This window comes from Rutilus rutilus (assembly GCF_951802725.1).
Source record: "Rutilus rutilus genome assembly, chromosome: 5".
In the NCBI taxonomy this organism is placed as follows: Eukaryota; Metazoa; Chordata; class Actinopteri; order Cypriniformes; family Leuciscidae; genus Rutilus; species Rutilus rutilus.
The window spans coordinates 31,676,341-31,693,114 of NC_140213.1; the positions used below are offsets into that span (position 1 = coordinate 31,676,341).

General features: G+C 36.2%; 1 protein-coding gene across 1 annotated transcript in view; it reads right to left on the reverse strand.

Moving 5' to 3' along the window:
* Positions 1 to 1,418: 1,418 nt before the first annotated feature.
* Positions 1,419 to 16,774, reverse strand: part of b4galnt3b (beta-1,4-N-acetyl-galactosaminyl transferase 3b) — a 31,842-nt gene continuing 16,486 nt past the window's right edge. The window contains exons 5-20 of the mRNA XM_084408846.1: positions 15,837 to 15,927; positions 15,653 to 15,753; positions 15,503 to 15,570; positions 14,727 to 14,805; positions 14,588 to 14,654; positions 12,044 to 12,199; positions 11,275 to 11,384; positions 11,072 to 11,172; positions 10,550 to 10,614; positions 8,805 to 10,173; positions 7,503 to 7,756; positions 5,864 to 6,017; positions 5,244 to 5,316; positions 4,932 to 5,085; positions 3,570 to 3,696; positions 1,419 to 3,079 (exon numbers count right to left, since the gene is read on the reverse strand). Coding sequence (XP_084264972.1) covers positions 2,971 to 3,079; positions 3,570 to 3,696; positions 4,932 to 5,085; positions 5,244 to 5,316; positions 5,864 to 6,017; positions 7,503 to 7,756; positions 8,805 to 10,173; positions 10,550 to 10,614; positions 11,072 to 11,172; positions 11,275 to 11,384; positions 12,044 to 12,199; positions 14,588 to 14,654; positions 14,727 to 14,805; positions 15,503 to 15,570; positions 15,653 to 15,753; positions 15,837 to 15,927 — 3,078 coding nt within the window. The 3' untranslated portion in view covers positions 1,419 to 2,970. The remainder of the gene's footprint in view (positions 3,080 to 3,569; positions 3,697 to 4,931; positions 5,086 to 5,243; positions 5,317 to 5,863; positions 6,018 to 7,502; positions 7,757 to 8,804; positions 10,174 to 10,549; positions 10,615 to 11,071; positions 11,173 to 11,274; positions 11,385 to 12,043; positions 12,200 to 14,587; positions 14,655 to 14,726; positions 14,806 to 15,502; positions 15,571 to 15,652; positions 15,754 to 15,836; positions 15,928 to 16,774) is intronic.

Consider the following 16,774-nt stretch of genomic DNA (forward strand, 5'->3'; position numbering starts at 1 on the left):
AGTCAGATCTTTAGAATCTTAGAGTAGATCTAAGTCACCTCAATGTGGTTCAACAAATAAATTCTGAATGTTCTCATTCATTTTCATTCATCAGACCTTAAAGGCACACTATGCAAGATTTGTACCTTAATATAACAGCTTCGAAATCATTTCGATGGTAAACGAACTCGTAGTAGGGCGACTCATCCCGATAGCAAATCGGGGGGGATGCCACTGGCAAAACCAGCAATGCAGGTTTGAGCGGTGGCGCCCCGCCAAATCTCGCGAGAATCACGACTTGCTTTACGGCACGACGTCACGTACATCAACAACATATGAAGCAGCCTCTATGGAAGATACTAGTACGCATTTCAGACGTGAATCATGGCGACGAAGAAAGCGCGGTCGGAAGAGTCATGGAAAAGAAAACGAGAAACTATTTACGACAATAACGTTAAATACAAGTACTCCACAGCGATTCTAGAGGTCAGTTTGACAAAAACAGAAACTGCATAGTGTGCCTTTAATGGCCTCATCGCATTTTTTTCATCTGAAATAATAAAAAGCATTTAAAGCTACACTGTGTAGGATTTTCTCCCATCTAGCGGTGAAATTGTTTATGACTACCAACTGAATATTACTTTCTTGCCCCTCCCATTCCGAGGGCGCTTTAACTCCTACGGTGGCCGTATTATTTCAAATCTGCCGGCAGTCGCGAGTAATCTCCCCCTCGCATTCGTCACGGTGCCACTGAGTGTAAAAACGCGAAAGGCGAAGCTTGAATTTCCAGGTATGTCCCTCTTTGGCTAATGTACTTACAAGATGGAGGCGCAACATGGCTGCCGCTATTCGAGCGACTCGCTCGTATGTATTCTAAATGGCAGATTCTACGCTTACGAGAATACTTGATTAGTTGGTAGAAGTAATTACACATTAATGAGCACATATCATTTTGAAAGAAAGTGTTTTTTGCTAAGAATCAACTTAAAAAATTACACAGTGTAGCTTTAAAAAGGCACCACCTACAAATGAATATTTTGTCATTATTCACTCACCTTCATGCCATTCCAATCCAAACACTCCTTTAAATTTTTTTTATAAAAGACAAGGCACAAACTGTATGAACGTCTAGCATCAGAGAAACTATGTTGAAGGCTCTTCATCAATGACAATCACAAACATGACTCCACTTTTGACCGAACAATTGATAAGGTTGGTCATAAATACACACCTCAACAAAACAAAACAAAACCTGGAGACATTTTATTTTAAGGTTGTTGGTGATCTAGACATTCGAGACATTTTAACTTTGCCAACTACAAGAAGATCCTTCATATAAAAACATATGGAAAAAATAAAAAACTCTGACACTATTGACTGTCAGATCTACAATGCATTACATCTATTTTTTTGTTGGTTTAAAAAAAAAAAAAAAAACAGCAAGGCAGTAACATTTAGAGATTGTATAACCATTGAAAAGAATCTCTGGAAAACCAGCACCAAATCCCCACAAAAAAGAGTGTACAATAGATTTCCATCTGAAATTAAACAACATAAGGCACTTATAGATGACCACGGCTTAGGTCAGCTTTTACTGGGCAGTTATTCATCACAATACACACTCATAAACCAAATGATAACCCACAGAATAAAAACAGGAAACCACATCACTGACTTTATGTGTGTGTTTGATGAATATTATTAGGATCTAATTTGTTTTAAGTAATACTGCACATGGTTGAATCAGTCTGAATCAACATGAGCTGGGTTTAATGGCTGGAATGTGTCATGAACACAGAAGAACTTGCATGGAAATCAGGAAAATCCCTTTCTTTTGTACAAAAAAATGGCATTTATCATCATCAAAACACCTTGAATTTCACTATAAAATGGCAAATATCACAAAGACAAGGCTATTTCATACCCAAATACCTCCCCCTCCCCCCAAAAATTACATTTTGGATAAAGAAAATGAAGCCTTCAATGAAGGTACTGTGACAGTATGTTTAATGACAATTAAGCACATCTGTACAGTTCTCATTAATAGAATGAATGTTTGAAACTTTTAGTTTTCCTGTACTGTATTATAGTAACAAAATATGATTTTTGTTACATTTAAATCAGCATAAATTTAAGGCATCAGAACAACTACTAGCATGATGTAAACAGACTTTCAATTTAATAATGTGTCTTTATTTTTCAACATTACAGTAATGAGTATTTGGAATTAAAATGTGCTTAATTTTCATTAATATTTCAGGGAAAAGAATTCTTTAAACAAAATTTCTTCTTTCTTTTGTATATTGGGGACGAAATATGGCACAGACGTGTTCTTGACAGGCTTTATGCGATTGACCTGAAAACGGATCAGCATTTCTAACCTGAATTAATTCACTATTCAAAAACACGCTCTGTGCCTCTGGGAATATTGCACATCTCTTTGGTTTTGTCCACAGATTCCTTCAGTCCCAAAGAGGTCACACAGCATAAAACACATAACAAGTGTGCAAAGTCAAACCCCTCACCCAAGACACTCATCTACCTGAATAAATACACATTTTCTCAGTATAAATCTCATTGTACGTCACATTTCTGTCAGTGAGAACAGAATATTTAGCCAGACGCAACTGAAGGCATATTATTGACCTGGAAGTGATGCCAACACCAAAGTGATGCTGAAACCTTCAATGACCTCAAAATGTTCGTTTAGCTCAGTTTACTTTTTTTTTTTCCTTGACAGTGTAATTGGCATTAGAGAAACATTTCAACTCTGGAAATGATCCCATAGCAGCTGGAGATGTTGCATAACTCATCTTCAAACAAAACATCACCTTTTCCTGAGTCTCTGTGTTTGTTTCCACTAATTTTCCCCTCAAAATCACCTTCAATCAGATGCGATCTGGAACGCACATCTGGAACGTCCTGAGGTTCACCAAGCGTTTAAAGTGCCGTGGCAACCGTTGCTCAGCAGCGGCGAGACTGTTGACTCGGTTACGTGTTGCGCAGCATCTGGCGATTCCACATTCCACGCTTTGAATGAAAGTGATGGAAGAAGTTCCTCAGGTACAGACGCTCCACCTCCAGCCCACCCTGAAGGATCCTACAGACCACAGATAACACAAGGCACTTCACACACCAAATAATGTTTGTTATACATTAAGGATGCACTGATATTACATTTCTATCTAACACGATAAGCTGAATTATTTTCATGTTATAGGTAATGATAAATAGCCAATATTAATATTATAGGAAAGGCAAGGCAAGTTTATGTACATAGCACATTCCATACATGATGGTAATTCAAAGATCTTTATGTAAAAAAAATTAAAAAATATTTTTTTGTTTAATTTAGTACTAATATTTTAGTACAAATTTTATACTATATATATATATATATATATATATATATATATATAAAATATATAATATATATTACGTTTTATTTTTATATAAATAAAAGTCAAAAACTAAAAGCAATCACTTTAAATGAAATCCCAACATCATAATGCACAGTATGAAAAATGGATACTGATACTGACTCACACTAAAAAGCTGTGATTATGGTTTTTATTAGTGTCACGCCTGACCTGTCCAGTAGTTCCCAGTCCTCTCCGCCCCAGCGGTCAGTGAATTCTCTGGTGTTCATGCCCCCAATAAAGTCCAGGTCTGATTTATAAATTCCCAGAAGTCCAAAGCCATTGACCTCCCAGTAACCTGCACATTAAACACACACTGTGAATCTGGTATTCAGCGGTTCTGCTGTGAATTTAAACATCTACATTACTGTTAAAAAAAACCTTCATTGAGCAAGGACCCATTAAATTGATCAAAAGTGACAGTAATGACATAAATGTTACAAAATATTCAAATAAATGCTTTTCTTTTGAGCTTTCCATTCATCTTTCAACAAGTTACTACAAAACTATTAAGTAGCACAAATGTTTTCAACATATAAACAATAAATGTTTCTTGAGTAGCAAATCAGCATATCAGAATGATTTCTGAAGGATCATGTGACACTGAAGACTTGAGTAATGATGCTAAAAATTCAGCTTTACATAACAGGAATAAATTAAACTAAAATAGAAAACAGTTATTGTGTATTGTAATACTACTTTACAATATTCCTGTTTTTAATGTATTTTTGACACACATAAATGCAGCCTTGTTGACTTCTTCAGATATATTAGTCTTAAAGGGATCCTCCACTTTTTTGGGAAATAGGCTCATTTTACAACTCCCCCAGAGTTAAACAGTTGAGTTTTACCATTTTCGAATCTATTCAGCCGATCTCCGGGTCTGGCAGTACCACTTTTAGCATAGCTTAGCATAGATCATTGAATCGGACAGGACCATTAGCATCTCTCGCAAAAAAAATGACCAAAGAGTTTCTATATTTTTCCTATTTAAAACTTGACTCTTCTGTAGTTACATCGTGTACTAAGACCGACGGAAAATGAATGTTTGCGATTTTCTAGGCTGATATGGCTAGGAACTGTACTCTCATTCCTGCGTAATAATCAAGAAACTTTGCTGCCGTACCATGAGTGCAGCAGGCGTAATGATATGATGCAGTGCCTGAAAATAGGTCTAATAGGTTAGACAAACTTAGTGCTGGTCACGTTGGAAGTTACCGAGCTGGGGACTATTATCAGGCGCTGCGTCATATCATTACGCCTGCTGCACTCATGGTACGGCAGCAAAGTTTCTTGATTATTACGCAGGAATGAGAGTATAGTTCCTAGCCATATCAGCCTAGAAAATCACAAACATTCATTTTCCGTCGGTCTTAGTACACGATGTAACTACAGAAAAGTTTTAAATAGTGGCCTATTTCCAAAAAAAGTGGAGTATCCCTTTAAAGACCACAAACTTTTGAAAGGTATTGTATTTGTTGAATCTAATTCTCTCTGATGTATTTGACAGTGTTATTAGGTAAAAGACTGTACCATCAGGCTGCAGAGGTGTAGCGCCACAGTTCAGTCTCATGACTATGGGAGCAAAGGCCATGCGTCTCTCCACACAGTGTTTTCTCACAGTGTCAATGAAGCCAGGAGGAAAATGAATGTGCAGATCACAAAGAAACACAATGCTGTGATCGTCCTGACAGAGAGACAGACAGACCTTAATTGAGTGACATTCATCAGCTTGCGTTAGCGAAGATCAGGCATTCATAGCACGTTTTGAACACAAGTTTTAGAAATTCAAGCATATTTTGTGCAAGTGTGGTGCATGTGAGTGATTGTGTGTGTTAATCTTACAGTAATGAGGTCAATTCCTGCTTGCAGTCCTGCTGATCTCTTAAAGTTTCCACTCAGCCGGAGGTACTGATACCTGAAATGGAGGACACACAATAGAAAAGGAGTCAAAGTGAGGTCTCATTTTACAAGGTTTGAAGTACATGAATTATTAAAACAGTGTCTTTAAAGGAATAGTTCACCCAATTTTTTTTATTCATTTACTCAAGTTTCTTTCCTCTTTTGAACACAAAAGAAGATATTTTAAAGAATGTTGGTAATCGAACAGTTGATGGGCCCCATTGAGTTTCACAGAAGGGAAAAAATACAATGAAAGTCAATGACTACCGTCAATGGTCTGGTTACCAACATTCTTCAAAATATCTTCTTTTGTGTTCAACAGAAGAAAGAAACTCATACAGGTTTGGAACAACTTGAGGGCAAGTTCACCCAAACATGTCCATTTTTGGGTGAACTACCCTTTAACACGGTTTTAGAAGAACCAGGCAAAATAAAAATATATAATTATAATATGATAGCTACAGAAGCATGAAATGACAATGTGCCAAATGATCAAGGAATCAAACTCATGAAGTTCAGTGGTTCACTCTACTATGCGTATAACTATAAACCTGTAAATGTACCTGGGTAAATAAGAGTTTTGTAGTGCTTTTTCTATGTTGATATCAGTGCTTTCATAGTCAGTAATGATGACGTTGAAGTTCTGATCTCCAGTGGTGCGGTATAACTCCTCCATGTCAGAAATAAACTGTTGTACCCAACGGGCCTGGTTCTTCACTGCAGACACACACACACAGTGTCTTAAGATATTTCATGCAGCGGACAGTAAACGTGTACATAACCCAGCCAACACTGAGCATCCCCTCAAAATTATGGTATGGTTCTGGTTTGGTTATTTTTTTAAGAAACCAATGTTCTAAGAACATTCTTGTTAGGTTTAATTTTTAATAACCATAAACAATCCCTAACATGTTGCAGTTTTTTTTACATATATAAATATATAATACAACAATAAATAAATACACTACTGTTCAAATGTTTGAGGTCAGGAAGATCTGAAAAGTATATTAAGTAATACTGAAAACATATGAAACAGAACTGGTTTCTAAATGTTTCTTGAGCAGCAAATCAGCATATTATAATGATTTTTAAAGGGTCATGTGACACTGAAGATGCTATTTCAGCTTTGTATCACAGAAAATATATTAAAATAGAAAACAGGTATTTTAAATTGTAATAACATTTCACAAAATTACTGTTTTTACTGTATTTTTGATCAAATAAATGCAGCCTGGGTGAGCATGAGAGAGTTCTTTTGAAAACATTAAGATGTCAATACATATACATACATATAAATACACACACAATTATCTTAATGTTTTCAAAAGAAGTTGCTTATGCTCACCCAGGACACACACACACACACACACACACACACACACACACACACACACACACACACACACACACACACACACACACACACACACACACACACACACACACACACACACACACACACACACACACACACACACACACACACACACACACACATACATACATACACACATACATACACATATACATACATACATACATATGTGTGTATATATATATATATATATATATATATATATATATGTGTGTGTGTGTATATATATATATATATATATATATATATATATATATATATGTATGTATGTATATGTGTATGTATGTATGTATGTATATATGTGTATATATATGTGCGTGTGTGTGTGTGTGTGTGTATATACACACACACATGTATATACACATATACATATACACATACATACATACACACACACACACACATATATATACACACACACACACACACACACATACATATATACATACACATATACACACACATACATACATACACACACACACACACACACACACACACACACACACACACAGTATATACACACATACAGTATATACATTTATAAACCAAATTTATCTAAAATCAAATTTATAAACCTAAATTTTGAGGATTTTTAAATAGACAATTATGCATAAACACATAAAATCAAAGCTGTTTCAATTAGCTGGTGTAACTTCTGCTAAACCATCCAACTTTTGTGTAATGACCATTTAAAATGATCTTACTGCTGGTTACCAATATAAAGGTGTTTGGACTGTGCCAGTAATAGACCAGAACAACCCATCTTTCTTAGTAAGATTCAGAAAATCTGGTTCTTCATCCTTCTCTATTTGAGAGAGTTTTACCTGGGATGATGAAGTGGACAGTAGCTGTCGGGTTCCAGTTGAAGCTATATGGATTGCAAAGCTTAAGTTCTTCATCCTTAACCTTTTGTTTTTTATGAGAACCCCAATCTTCAGTTCCTTTCACAAAGATGTACTCAACCAGGCGCAAGTGGTTTCCTGAAGCCTCCAGCAGGTCCAGTTCCAGGAGATATCTACTGCCCCGATTATAATCAGGCTTCTTCTCAATGTTCACGATACGATCTAGAGAGAACTGCCTACACACACACACACACACACACACACACCAATTTATGTCTGAGATTAATTAAAATGTTCAGAATGGCATATTACCATACTACTCATACTATTGTTACTGTTCAGAGATTTTCTGTATGCAATCAATGCTACAGGACCAGAGCATACTGTATTCTAAAATGCAATGCGCTTGGCTTGATCTTCCAATTTTCATTATGACGAATATTTTTGATGTTTTGTTTGATCAGAATCCCAAAAGATCACACACAAACTGCATAGTGCATACAATTTAAAATGCTATGTTCATTAAACGATAAAATAATACACAGTATATACTACCATTCAAAAGTTGGGTTTGATAAGATTGTTTTAATGTTTTTGGAAGTAGTCTCTTATGCTCACCAAGGCTGCATTTATTTTATACAGTAAAAACAGTAATATTGAGAAATTTTATTACATTTTAAATCAACAGCTTACTATTTAAATATATTATAAGACATCATTTATTCCTGTGATGCAAGGCGGAATTTTCAGCATCATTTCTCCAATCTTCAGTGTCACATGATCCTTCAGAAATCATTCTGATTCGGTGCTCAAAACCAGTTTCTTATTATTAGCAATGTTGAAATCAGTTGCGCTGCTTCAAATTTTTGCGGAAACTGTTACACATTTCATTTTTGGGATTATTTGATGAATAGAAAGTTCAAAAGAACAGCGTTTATTTAAAATGGAACTCTTTAGTAACATTATAAAATGTATTTACTGTCACTTTTGACCAATTTAATGTGTCCTTGCTGAATAAAAGTAGTAATGTTTAAAAAACAACAACTTTTGAACGATAGTGTATAATTTGCAGTATTTACGGAACATGTTACTTTCCGAACAAACCAATACAAAGAAATGTGACCCTGTTGATGCAGGTTTCACATAATATTTTTAATAAAATGGCAGGCAGTATACTGTATAAAATGTGTGGTATGCAATATGCTAGTATTCCATTCCAAACACCGTTTTGCATATTGTATTAATCGGATATTTAATTAAAAATAATTGTAACAGTCAGCCTACCTTGGATATTTCTTGTTTAGTTCCTTCATAAAAGCTTCGACTACAGACAACGCTTCTGATTCGTCGAGCAGCAGGTTTCCAGACACATTACACTTCAGATCGATCCAATCGGAGCGCGTGGCATACAGATCTAAGGGTTTAGCCTGGAACGTCTGAGACCACTTGACTTCCACGTCAAACACAGCCTTATTGATGAGGTCGTAGTCTTCTTCATCAGAGAAACCACGATCCACCAAAGCATCTTCTTCACCTTGTCCATCGTCAATCTCTTCCATATGTATCGCACTATCCTGTATCTCATTTCCCCTTCTGGCATCATTTACAGCACCCCAGTGCTTATATTCTTCTGTGGAGAGGACCCACGTCTTGTGCTCATTGCCCTTTTTATATGATGTGTTTTGCTGTGGATTTTGGGTGATTTGGAGATGATGTGCCACTTCTATATGCTTGATGATATTGTTGTAATTTTGACTGCTGTCAACTACTACAGCCTTTTCAGGGTTGTCCTTCAAAACACGCACAGGTTTTTCTGCTTTATGTTTTGGGTGTTTGGGCCTCATCATTGCTTCTGCTTTGACTTCATCCCCATCGAAAGATGGTCGTTCATCTGTCCTGTTGTTCTTCTTTACTTCTACCACATCTAATGAGTTCTTGGGTGCTTTGTCCACATATTCTCCCAGAAAGACTTTTCGATTACCCATCCGATTTACAATGTCATGACGTTCATTCTGGACCTCATCAAACATGGCAGGGTTGGTCACTGACCTTTCCTTCAACTCATCGTCTTCTCGTATATTCTCCATGGGAATATCTCTGTCTCTGACTGCAACAGGGTTTGGATTTCCATCGCTACTATTGCCGTGTTGGGCTTTAAGTGGGTGGAGCTCAATTCCATCATCCTGACGGAGCGATTGGGCTATTTGATGTTTCACCTCTGACCTCCAGTGGCCTTCTTTCTGAGCTGGTCCTGGATTCTGCTGATCAGGTATCTTCTCCATGATGTAATTTTGAATCGGTTGAGCAACCACAGAGTCTTTTTCTTTTCCCTGGTCATGGGTCTTCACTTCAGAAGGTATATTTTGGTCCTTCAGGTGTTTTTGAGAGCGTCTCTTTTTCTTCCTTCTCGGTTGGTGCTGTGCTTCTTCAGGCGGTTTTTGGATTTCCTTAGCTTGGTTGTTTTGGTCTATCTGTTCAAATCTGACATACATTTTCCCGTCTTGCCTATTTTTTCTGATTATGCCACTTTTCTGGACAGAGAACAGTTTGCGGCGCATCTGCATTGAGTAATCGTAATATTCGCCATAATCTTGGAGAACCTGGTTCCTCTCCATACCTTCCTCTTGCTGCTGCTTCTCATAATTTCTATCTCCTACAGGGAGATAAAGACAAGCATGAGGTGTCTTGAAATGGGGAATAAATAAACATTTTTACCTTCCTTTTAAAATGTTTTATGTTCTAAACCATCATGCGGATTGCATATTTTAAGATAACAGTTAAAAGTTAAAGATAACAAAACTGACCCCATTTTAATAAATTTACCTGATCTTATTACACACAATTCATTTTATGTTATTATTAATAAGACAAACATGTTTTTTTTCCCTCATAATTTCATAAAATTAAGTCCTGCTCATTTCCTGCTAAATATTCTTGTTGCATTAAGGAAGTTAAATGCATTGAGAATGTTGTTTTAATGTTGTCTTTAAATGTAAATACACCACTAAAGCACTATGTGTTTGCTGTACCTTTGAATTTGATGAACTCTTCGTTTTCAGGCAGATCAAGGTGAATGTATTTTGAGAAGCCATATCTGAAAATAAATGATTTGATTTGAGATCATAATACACAAGGTGCATGTGATGATGAACCTGGTCAATGACATCATCGATAACACACTACATGACAGTGCACCAAAGAGTGCTAGATTGGTGTGTGTGTTTTCACTCATGTACAGACAGTACACAGCCATTCAAATGTTTGAGTTTTTTTTATTTTTTATTAATATTTTTAATCATGTTAAAAAATATTTAATTTAAAATAAATGCTGTTCAAATTAATCAGCGTACTAGGATGATTTCTGAAGGATCATGTGACACCCAAGACTTGAGTAATGATGCTAAAAATTCAGCTTTGCCATCACAGGAATAAATGACATTTGAAATAAATTCAAATACTTAAAATTTTAATAATATTTCACAATATTACTTTTTATGAATGCAGCCTCGTTGAGCATAAACATAAACGGTAGTGTAGTTGTGTGTGTCTACCTGTCCAGGTAGTATGGATTTGCAAGGTAGAAACATTTGTTATCGCTCTCCATGTGTGTGAGCCGTGTGTAGTCATTGGGATACACATATGTCAGATGCACCTGCATCAGATTAGATTGATCAAGATCATGCTCACATAGGCACAAGATTCATCGCTTTAAAAAGGAATGCAATGAAAAAAAAAAATTTGTTTAAGCACTTACAAACTGCAGGCCCTGGTAGCGCAGTAGAGGATATCCCTTTATGATGTAACTGGGATTATAGATGCAGTCAGGTAAAACTCCCTGCAAACGCATCCTGTCCAGTAATGGAACTACACATACACACAAACAAGAAAGACAAGAAGGCTCTAATGGCTCTAATGCAGTAGTTCAACCAGAAGGTCAGAGCAAACATTCAAGGCTCTAATAATCTCTAAACTCTAAATAAACAAACTCAATGACTACTGTTTCTACTGAAGAACATACAGTTCCTAAAACTTCAGAAATCACCAAATGGATTATAATTAATTAAATTTAATATATCAAGATTCTCAGTTTCCATTAATAGAGCCCTCCAGTCAAAATAATGTGGAAATGTCTCTTTTGCCACAAGGTGGCGCTGAATTCATGTTCTGAATATTATGTTTTAGTTTGCCTTGCACATGTGCAACTTTAAGAAGTCAATCCATCACAAAATTTAAGAAACAAGCAAACAACTAGAAACAAGAAGCAAATATAAAGTGATGGATCATTATCATAATCGTAATACAAAGTGCAGAGGACAATGATTTATTTATTATACTGTAATAGAACTTTCCTAAACCTGCCAGATCTACTTTATTTTTAAAATTCTGTTAATATTCACTCACTCTCATGTTTTAAGTTTAGTGTTGAATGGCTCATCAGGTCATTGTATTATGTTTGTGTATTATGTTTATTTGACTATAAAAATTGTATTAAGTGAGCGCGAGTTTGTGTCTGAATTTCTCACCCTGATGAAACGAGTCTCGCGGATCTGCTCTCAGCATGTCTGCTCCATGGGGCGGAGTCTGAGATGACCTCTGAGATGACCTCTGGGGCGGAGTCACATGACTGGCAGTGGTCTGAGGAATGTGATTGACATCTCCAGCCTTCAGAGTGGACTCATCTGCACACACAAACAATCAGGTATATACTAGTGTTTGAAACTTAATTTTTTTTAAATAATATACTGCTTAAAACATACTGTTTTTACAACGTATTAAACTATTAATATAATACACTATTTAAAAAGAATAGTATGCACTTCCATTCCATTCTAAACATGGTCCGCATCATCTGACATACCTATTTTTAGTTTTCATTTTAGTATTAGCAAGTTTGCAATGCATTTTTGTCTCTTTTTTTTTACGACCCCCTGTGGTGAAAATCAAGTTTTTAATGTTGTTTATATGTCTATTTGTTGTTTTTAATATGCTTTCAGACAAACCATGTGCAAATTCATCATTCTCCATAAAACCGCAGTGAACCAAAGACAGTCTCCAAAGCGCGGTTTGAAATCACCCTTTTTGTCTCAGTGCATGCATTGTTTTAGTTTGACAGGGTCGGCGCTAGCTTAGCTTAGCATAATGAATGGAATCCTTTGTTGCCAGCTAGCATGTCCTGAGTAAAAGTGATAAAAAAAAAAAAAACCCACCTAATTACTTCTTGTGGCCTGCGTATTCACAACAAGTACAAATAGCGATGCAGATTAACACTAGGCGATTTCCTAGGCAGATATTGACTTGGAACTATATTAGGGGGAAGCACAGGCGAAGCACTGCTACTTGGGCGCAGAGATATCACACCCATGTAGCAGTGCTTCGCCTGTGCTTCCCCCTAATATAGTCCTTATATAAGTCAATATCTGCCTAGGAAATCGCCTAGTGTTAATCTCCATCGCTATTTATACTCGTTGTGAATACGCAGGCCACAAGAAGTAATTAGTAGGGTTTTTTGTTTATCACTTTTACTCAGGACATGCTAGCTGGCAACAAAGGATTCCATTCATTATGCAAAGCTAAGCTAGCGCCGACCCTGTCAAACTAAAACAACGCATGCACTGAGACAAAAATGCATTTGCCCACCTATCTAAATGTAGGAAAAAAGGTGAATAAGCCCTATTTCAAAAAACGGTGGAGTGTTCCTTTAATAAAAAATGGCTCTCTCACTGACGTTCTAAGTTGTTCAAAGGGTTTCTAAGGATACTGATTTTCAGAAGGCAGCTGTCTGACTCTGCGATGGCGAACGGGAACATGGTTTGTGTAACATTAGTAACACATTATTAGCTGTTTGTGTCAAGCAAAAGGCTAATCATATTAATTACCGTTATGTGTCCGACATTATAGAGAGCGATACATAAAAAGCACTACCATTCTGATACATCGACTTGTAGACGAGCCTGTATAATTCACTCTTCCACTTCTTCTGAATCAGTTTCTGTTTCAAACATATATGGGTGAATTAAGCCAGTATTTCTCTTACCATTGTGCAGCGTTTACTACAGTAAAGTTGACCGAGTGGATCAGGTATTCTCAGCTGCTGTGAGTGAGTGGAGGCGGAGACTAATTTACATATTCATATAACCGTGTATACTAAATGAAATTTGATTTCAGCTTCATTTCAATTGACAAATTTTTTTCAAAATAGTTTTACTTTGTATCAGTAGTTCAAGCCTTGTATCAGTAGAAACCCGGTAGTATTTTCAAATGAACGTGCTTCCCTCCCTCATGCCCCCCTGAGACGAGAGATTTCTGTATTGTGTGTCTGGAAAAAAACCTCAGATGACGCAAAAATCATCATTTTGCGTCATCAGAGGCTTTTTTGGCCAGAGGCGAGAGACTACAGCCAGTAGTAGGAGCTAGTTCCACATGTTTTCAACCCGCCCATAGGGGGTGGGATCTCACGATAAAACAATGTCTTTTCAGTTTCGAGTCAAATGATCGATATCATTTCTTCCAATACTGCCCTTGGGAGTGGCTTCCTAGGGCAGCGAAGCAAGTGCATTCTGGGAGTTGTTGTCTTTCATCCACATGAGCCAAAAATACATTTTCTGGCTTTTCTCAGTCTAGAAGGCACCAAACTTCTAAAATAATTTCACATTTCTACTACATAAATGACCCAATTTAAATACACATGCATCTTTCCAGTGGTGAAATATCCCTTTAACAATAAAAACAGTGATGCAGTGACAGACGGATATTGACAAAATAGCAATCTGAAGTACACCAAAAACATGTGAGTGAGTACATGTGAGTTTTTACCTAAAGCTACATAAGTACTGTATACATTTACATAGAAATGAACGCAAAGAGCAGCTGAAGCAATAAGACGACAACACACACACACGCACTTTGTACCCCATCATTAGCTCTATTTTAGGGCGTGTGTGTGGACAGGAGCAGCTATTCCAGGCATCCTAACACTACCCTGGCATTTCTGCAACCACAGCCCAAAATAACACACACACACACACACACACACACACACACACACACACACACACACACACACTCACTGATATAGAGGGAGATGAACTTGGAATCGATGATTGAAAATCCGTGTCCAGCCTGTTTGAGCTGCCACTGTAAGTAAATACAGGCAGTGTCATAACATTGTACAACAATCACAGCAACACCCTCAGTGAACACACTCACCGCAACCTCTACATGGTCCGTTCCTTGATTGTTCTGTTTATGAATGAGCTCAAAGAAATATTTACTGGTCTTCTGAAGACTGTAAAACACAATAACAAAATATGAAACATTCCTCATTTTGTAAGAACTATGTGCGAGAATTTTCCTCTTAGAGAATTTGAAGATTTCTTTATATAAAGCTTTTCAACAGTTTTAAATATAATATGAAATTGACCATATTTTATTAATGATACTTAATAATTAATATAGATTATGCATATAATATACACAATGATATAGATTAATTAATTAATAGAAACCTCCCATGTTTGTATTCAATTTAGATTATACATTTTTAACATACACACACTTTAAAAAAAGAAATTAAAGCTCTTATTCAGCAAGGATGCATTAAATTGACCAAAAGTAACAGTAAATACATTTATATTGTTAAATGTTATTTAATAATTCCTGAGTAGCAAATCAGCATATAAGAATGATTTCTGAACAGTCATGTAACACTGAAGACTGGAGTAATTGTGTGTTTGTTTACCGTTGGATGTTTATACACACACACACACACATTACAAGTGATGATTTAAGAGACGAATCACTTCTAATGACTTCCCGCATTGTGCCAAGACCAGAATTAGGACACAAGCAGCAGCTTGTGAATCTACACATGCTGAGTCTAAAAATAGTTCTTCATCATTGAGGTATGTATGTGGTCATAACATGGAAAGGTGTGTGAGCATTTCCCTCAAGCATTATGAAACACAAACGGCGCATTCACTTACGGAATAAGATCTGATTTCTGACTGGCGTATTTCCCATATTCCCCTGGGGCGGTCCATTCTCTGCCTGTCTAAAAATGGAACCACACAAAATTAAGTGCATCCATTTCACGCACCTGCACAAAAGTAATTGTAAAGTTAATACTCACAAACCTTTCCAACAAAAGCACGGAGCTTCAGATTTTCGGGATTCTCATCGTCGCTGAGCCAGAACTCACTGTTATCATCAGACGCCACTGCAAACAGAAAGTCACCTGTCGAACACAGGGAAGGATTAACAGTGAGACAATAGCACACAATCTGAATGTGTGTGCGTGAGAGAGAGAGATGTACAGACCATCACTAAAAGGATGTATGTAGCCAAATATCCTGAGTCCATAATTGGTCCAGATGGGCGACACAGCAAGTTTCTTCACAGTTGAACGATTCTACAGAGGTTAAAAAAAACAGTGTTATCATATGCAATATGCAATGCAATGCTTACAAATGTAATACTGCAAGAAAAGTATGTTGCTGTTGTTATTGTTACCTAACACGTTTTGTTAGCTGAAATAAAATAAGTATTACATGAAAACTTAAAATTAGAAATAACTAAGCAGAAGTACTCAAATTAAAATAGTTTGTTAAAACTATAAAAATAAAACAAGACTTTTTTTTAAACTAATAAATTGTCAAAAGCACAAAATTCAATTCAAAATATTAATATACTAAAATAACAATGTGATGTCAACATGCTTGATCTTGTTTTATAGTAGAGTATTTAGATACATTTTCAATTCATTTATATAACCTAGGTCTATTCTAGTAATATTTAGTGTAAATGTATGATCAAATTTATTATAATGCATTTTTTTCATTAGATTGCAGTCTTATATCAGAAATTCTGTACATCACATTTGCTATCAGATTTTCAAAAGTTGAGGCCAGTTGCAGTATGTGGTCCACCAATAACAGTAGGTTATCCAGCAGCAGAAACGCCCGTTTAGATCAGCGGCTGGTGGGGTTCATAATTTAGAGATGTTCTTATTATAGAAAGCATTTTATTGCCCCTCCTGCACAGGAGATGATGTCATCAATATTCCTGGTGCTTTTTTCAGAGAAAGAAAGAGTTTTAAATGTGTATATGCGCTAAAAAAGTTTATTTTCTTAACTTTTAGGAACACACTCGTACAGTATTTTGATTTCCTCAGTAAAACCTATATATATATATATATATATATATATATAGGAACTGAAACCACGCATACGCAAAAATCAAATGTCTTGTAAATGTGA